The sequence below is a fragment of the Pseudorca crassidens genome, chromosome 7 (assembly GCF_039906515.1).
Source record: "Pseudorca crassidens isolate mPseCra1 chromosome 7, mPseCra1.hap1, whole genome shotgun sequence".
Lineage (NCBI taxonomy): Eukaryota > Metazoa > Chordata > Mammalia > Artiodactyla > Delphinidae > Pseudorca > Pseudorca crassidens.
Genome location: NC_090302.1, coordinates 11945722 through 11952134, shown reverse-complemented (window position 1 = coordinate 11952134; position 6413 = coordinate 11945722). Strand labels below are relative to the sequence as shown.

At 59.1% G+C, this 6413-nt stretch overlaps 1 protein-coding gene across 8 annotated transcripts in view; it reads right to left on the bottom strand.

The window, feature by feature from the left end:
- Positions 1-325: 325 nt before the first annotated feature.
- DENND1A (DENN domain containing 1A) overlaps positions 326-6413 on the bottom strand; it is a 541250-nt gene continuing 535162 nt past the window's right edge. For all 8 annotated transcript variants that reach the window (XM_067743355.1, XM_067743356.1, XM_067743357.1 and 5 more), the window contains 2 exons: positions 4467-4722; positions 326-3374 (listed from right to left, as the gene is read on the bottom strand). In XM_067743355.1, the coding sequence (XP_067599456.1) occupies positions 2184-3374; positions 4467-4722 (1447 nt within the window). In that variant the 3' untranslated portion in view covers positions 326-2183. The remainder of the gene's footprint in view (positions 3375-4466; positions 4723-6413) is intronic.

Sequence of the window (6413 nt, the reverse complement as noted above, 5' to 3'; positions counted from 1 at the left end):
GGGAGTAAAGCTCCAGGTCTCCCCTTGAACTTCTTTCCTGGAGCCTGGGTGCCTTCAACATCATTGGTGACCTGCAGCCCTGCTCCGTGGACCCGGCAGGCCTGTGCACACCTGTGACCAGTCCAGCCCCTGGGTCCTGCTTGTAAGAAGAAGGGGCTAAGCTGGGCTCAGAGGCCCGAATGGTAACAGGCTTAGGAGTGGGCCAGGCGTCAAAGCCTTCCCTGACTGCTCCAAGCCTGGCCTCTACCTCTGCAAACAGGGATGCTGAAGATGCCTGAGGCCTCGCCTCCCCGCAGAGCTTCCTCAGGACACAGGGATACCAGCCTTCTCCCCAAGAAGATTTTATTGAACGCACACACACAATTCATCCTTGGATTTTCACATTCAGTCCAGCAAGTGGAGAGACAGCAGTGCTCATGTGAATGTGGAGCGCTTGCCACCAGGCCCCAGCAAGCCAGGGAGACCAGGGGCTGGGCTCCACTTCCCTGGGGCCACCTGGTACCTCTTGCCTTAGACTCTGCCCACTGGGTGGGCTACCCTATACCTGATGGGGCTCAGGGGTCTGCCCAGGGTGGGTGGATCTGGAATCTCTACTGAAACACCTGAGTGTCCTAGAGGTGCCCACATGGCCCAGACATGACACAGCTCCCCCGCTTCCAACAGCCAGAGGACACTGCCGAGACTTAGAAGACTTGCCCGAGGGGCTATGACTGACGGAGGAAGGGGCTGCGTGCTGGGCCAGCAGCTCTTCACACCCCGCGTCAGAGCAAACCTGAGGGGTGCTCTCCTAGCCCCTCGGATGCTGACCAGGCTCCCCGGGGTTATGAGGTCTCCAGGAACTCCCCTGCCCCGCCAGACACCCCTGAGACTGTATGTCTGACCGTTCACAAATAGGAAATGAGAAATGAGGTCAAAATGCTCCCAATTTCCTGCATGTCTCAGATGGTTGTTTTTTTAAATGGCTGGGCCACATTTTAACTTGGTTTATTGAAACTAGTCAATTTCAAGATTCATCAAATCAATAAAGTAAAAAGGAAAAGAAAGATAAAAGAAACAATAACAAAACGTTTCAACTTAGCTTTGGGGAGGCTGGCCTCCGGGAAATAGGGAGGGGCGGCTCCAAGCCCTTCTCCTGCCTCCAGGCTGCAAGAAGTGCGAGAGGCCAGGCCCGCCCACTCCCCAGGGGCCTGGAGAGGGGCTCGGTGCCCTCCTGCCCCAAGCTGCCAGGCAGCTGGGACTCCTGCGCCTCTGTGGTGCTAAGCCTGGTCTTCCAGTGGGAATGTGGGTGTCTGCTCCTCAACTCTGCCCCCTTAGACCCACTCAGCAAGAGGCCGAGTCCCGCTTGACAGTAACTCAAGACCAGGAGAACCTGTGGGGACCAGAGGGAGAGTGCGGGGCGGCAGCCTGACCCCTCCTGGTGCTCTCAGATTTACCTGTTGCCGTTTTGTCGTCTACAGATCAGAGTTGCTGGTGCTCTCGGGCCCCACGCAGGGCTGTCTGGGGCTTGCTTTGGCTACCCGGAGGGATTGCAAGGATGCCTCAGCCCCCAAGTCCCTACCAAGCCAGAAAAACGAAGTTTGGGGGTTGGGGTGAAGACTCAGGAAAGAATGAGTGTGCATATTGCTAGAGAGGATTTGGAAATGCCTTGCCAGTAGCTCCTCCAGCCTGGGAGGGGGGTTCCTTACTGCAAACTCCAGACCATGTGCGTCTCGTGCAGACGAGCTCATGCCGAGGGTACTGCCAATGCCTGCGCCCATCAAGGTGGGGTGTGCAGGGCTGGGCTGCAGTTGGGGCAGGAGAACAGGGCTCAGGAGGACACATCCTGAGGCGGCGTGGGGCTCCTGGTGGGCAGTTTCCAGAAGGAAGCTGGGTAGGATGGGGTCTGGGGCAATCATCGGCCCAGATGACCTCTCTAGTGCAAAACCCAATCAGGGGTGCAGGGGAGGGGTGGTGGCAGAGCAGGACAAGTGCCCAGGAGCTGGGTTGATTCCCAGGCTGGAACTGGTGCCGTTCTCCAGAGATGGGCAGTGTGGAGAGGAGGAGGGGCAGCAGAGAGGGCTCCCAACCCTTCCCACCAGTAGAACCTGGACAGAAATAGCAGCAGGGGAAGCAGGGCCGGCCAGCCGCAGAGCTGCCGCAGTGGGCAGCCGGGCCTCAGCTCGCCCCCAGCACTCAGCGCCCGCTCACTCGAAGGTCTCCCACTGCTTCCTGAGCTGCTCCACTGAGCCGGGGGCTGGGGCCGGGCTCACATCTTGCTTGGTTTTCCGTAACAAATCCTCAAAGGGGTCTCTGGCCTCTCGTGGAGCAGATGGCTGCAGCGCTGGCTCCAGGCCCTGGGGGGCTCTGGGAGGAAGGAGTGGGGTGTCTCCAGGCCTTAGCGCCAGCCCTTGCTTGGCCTCGGCGGCCCTGGCACTTGAGCGGGCCAAGGGCAATGTTCGGATCCTTGAAGGGGTGACTGCTGGGGGACCCAGGGGCTGCAGGGAGTGGGCACCCATGGGCATCTGGCCAAAGAGGTTGGGCATGGAGAGGGCAGAAAGGTTGGGCTGAGACCTCTGTGGGGCACAGAAGCCAGAACTGGACAGCAGGAGGCTGGGGGCAAAAGCAGGCCCCAGGGAAGCAGGAGGGGCCCCAAAAGGCCCAGCTGGTGTGGAGACCAGGGGCATGGCAGGCAGTGTCGCTGGCACAGATGGGACAAAGGGGTTGAGTGATGGCTGTGGAAATGGGGTGGGGGTCCCCATGGGGGGGAAGCTAAACTGGGGAGTAAATGGGGTGGCTACATTTGGGGCTGTAGGACCTGGTGGAAGGGTACTGCCTGACCAGGCTGTGCTAAGTGGGTCCAGGAGGGCCAGCAGGGCATCACTGCCTGTGCCCGCAGCCTCCGGGGCCAGGCTGAGTGGCTGGAGCAGTTCGGTGGGGTCTTGGGGGGCAGCGCTGGGGTGGAGCCCGGGGATCGCGGCTGAGCCCAGGGCAGCCCGCCTTTCCCGCTCCGCCTGCAGCCGCTCTGAGGAGAAGTCGCCGAGGGCAGTGCCGGCAGCCTGGAGCTTGGCCGGGCGGGCAGTGGGGGGCGGGGGCACGATGCCCAGCTCCGGGGTCTTCCTGCCCTGGGGCCGGGGGATGGTGATGCTGCCCAGAGTGGGGGTGGGCACCTCCTCCTTGTCGGTGGGGTTCAGGATGCCGTCCCGGTTCTGGGGCCTGCTGGGCAGGGCCGGGGATTTCCCAAGCAGGGCCGAGGGCTTCTCGGGGGAGGTGGCAGGAGGCTTGCTGGGGACGGCCATGTCGTCCTGGCCCAGGCTCCAGAGCTTGTTGTGTGGGTGGGCGAGCTTCAAGGCTCCCGGCATCCCACAGCTCCTCTCACTCCTGCCCAGGTCCAGCCTCTGTTAGAGGGAATGAGGGAGGCAATGACCACAGGCTGACCTGAGACAGACTGGCAGGCAGCATGTGCCCCTCCCCCCCCGCCCTCCTGTGTGCCAGGTGGACACTGGGACTGTGGTCCCGGGAATGTGGCTGACTAGTCCCTGGGACCCAGAGCAGTTGGGGGCTCGGCCCAGGTCGGCGGCAGAAAGCAAGCCCAGGTCTGTCTGCACTAGAGGCCGGGATTCTCTCACTGGGTGGCACAAAGGGCCTCCCGAGAAAGCTCTGTCTTTTCAGTGCTGCCAAGTAGTTTTAGGAAAAGGACTCCACCTACTGACCCTCTACTGGGGTGGCCCATTTTACTTTTCAAAGCGTGCGGGCACTTTCAACCACCCATTAGCCCAAGAGGGCAAGTGAGGCTCGGGGCCTGGGAGAAGGCACACTGGCTGGGAAGGAAATAGGAGGGCTGGGCTCAAGTCCCAGCTCTGCCACCTATAGGGCCCACGACCTGGGCGTCACATCCCTTCTCCTGGCCTGAGCTCCCTCGTGGGCAGCCTGGGAATAGCAATTCCCTGCAGAGGGGCAAGCGTGAATCATCAGATGCGTGGGAGCTCTGTGAATTCCACACTGTGACCCAAGGACTGCAGAGTCAGCAGCCCCCAGTCACAAGTGAGGAAACTGAGGCACAGAGAGGAGGTGTGCCTGACTGAAAGTCACAAGGAAGGTCAGGGGTCACATGCTAATATCCAGAGCCCAGGAACTTTGATTCACAGGCTCCCCAAGGAGGCTTGGTGGGGTTGGGATCATTAATCCCAGTTCCACCAGGGGTCATAGCCCTGCCCACCTCTGATGCATAAGCAGAAGTGGGGGGCAGATTTCCATCAGGCTCCAGCATCTTCTCCAGTGATCCCTGTGAGCGGGGCAGAGGGGGTGCGGGGGGGTCTGGCCATTGGCCGGCCTGGCAGGATTTGCAGTCAGAGTGACTCTGAGTGTTGGCTGAGGACCTCAGAAAAGTCACTGTTTCTCCCTTGGTGTCTTTTACTGTCACATGGGGAAATCTACCTCATGTGCAGAAAGTACCCCCAGCCAGTGCCCCCCGCCCCTCCCCAGCATACCTGATAGTCAAAGGTCCCCGGCTGCTCCCTCAGGTCTTTGGGGGGCCGAAGGTCCTCCAAGCTTTTGGCCTGGCCCAGCGGCTGCAGTGGGACCTCCATGTCGAGGCTGCTGAAGACGTCCTCCAGGAGGTCGATGCTGGCAGCCCGGTCGGGCGGAGCTGGGGTGGGGCCCACAGGCTCCCGCGCTCGCTGCTCAGGGCTCTCCGCCTCGTCTCCAGCGCTGTCTGACTCCTTGAGTGTCCGATACGGCTGCGGCCTGGGACGAGGCAGAGCAGGTTGGATTCTCCTACTCAGAGCCTCCCCGGGAGGAGCAAGCAGCCCTCACCCCCGAGAACTTCCAGGCCTCGGGGAGCACACCCGGGAGCCTTGGGAGAGGAGAGCTGTCCTGGGTCCCTGAGAGTGTAGGCGTCTGGGCAGCGGCACTCTGACAGACCTGGGCTGAACATGGCTTCTGTTCACTCAGGGACCTTGGGCAAGTTGCTCTGGCTCTAGCTTGCACTGGGGGGCCCACTTAGTTTCCTCCAAACCACAGGACCCACCGCAGAACTGGCTAGTGGGCTCACACGCCATTCACACAAGGCGTGAGGAATAGGACACGTCTGGAGAGGGAACAGGCAGGAAGACTCAATCCTGAGCCCACTGTCTGCGCTCCCACCCCTGCAGCAGGTCCTGGGAACAGCTCGTGGGAACTGAGCTCGGGGAACTCTCCCCAGGGAGCTGCCCAGTGCACCCCAGGATCCTCAGTGGGGAACCATCTGGGCCTCAGCCTGTGCAGACCTCAGTTCCAGCCCTGGTGCCATCTCTTCCTGTGGGACCTTGGGCAAGTCACCACCTCTCTGAGCCTCATACGCTCCCCCATTCCAGGCTGCACTCCCCTGCAGCTGGTGGTGGAGACTACATGAGCAAATACAGTGCCTGGTGCCCAGCAGGCATGCTGAGGCTGTTAGCAGCATTCATGCACCAAAACCTTGCAGTCAACCAGGTGCAGGTGACACAGGGTGCCTCTTGCTACCCCTTCTCACAAGCCTGAGCCCCGGGGTACCTGGAGAACGCTGCCCAGACCTCTAGTGGAGCCCGGGCCAGAGCAGCATCCCACCTCCTCCAACCATGAGGCTCTGGCTCCTGGGTCAGGCAGAAACTGCCCACGGCTCTGGTAAAGTGGGGGAAGGGTGCCACCTACTGGTCCTGGAGGCCCACTTGCACGAACCTGGGCAGGGGACAGTTGGCAGAGGGAAGGGGCTCAACTAACAGCCCTGACTCTTGGCAAGGACTGCATCAGACTGTACTAACTCCCTGAAGCCACACAGGCAGCCCACGAAGTAGGACTCACACCCCCCACTTTATAGATGAGGAAACTGAAGCTCAGAGAGGCTAAGTAATGGAACCTATGTCACACAGCACCTGGCAAGAGATGGAAATGGAAGCCAAGTATGAGAGACTTCCAAAGTCTCTCACTTGTTCTGACTAAGCCATCTGACCAAGCTCCTTTAACCAAGTTTGAACACAGTGAAGGAGATAAAGAAAAGCCAGTGTGCTTCGTAGTTAAGGAAGTAGAGTTCTTTAGAAGGAACCCATTTTGCTTTGAGTTAAGATGGCCACTTCCCTTTTAAACACACACAAAAGCCTATGCTTTTCATAGATCGTGGCTCAGGAAGTGAGCATTATTTTAAATAATTAAGGCATCAATTAATTTAAAAAGAACGTGACCTGCTGGACTCCGTGGTGGGAGAGTCCTTGGACATTACCTGTGTGGGTGCCTTTACCTGCAAGGTGATTTTAAGTTGATACATGGATGAACTTTTCTTATTCCAATGATGCTATCTTTACTTTAATTAATAATAGAAATAACATATATTAAGCCTATGATACCATGAATATTATTGCTTAGGACAAGGCTTCTCTTCTAGTTTTAAAGAATAAGATTCACTGTACAGACCAGGTGGCATT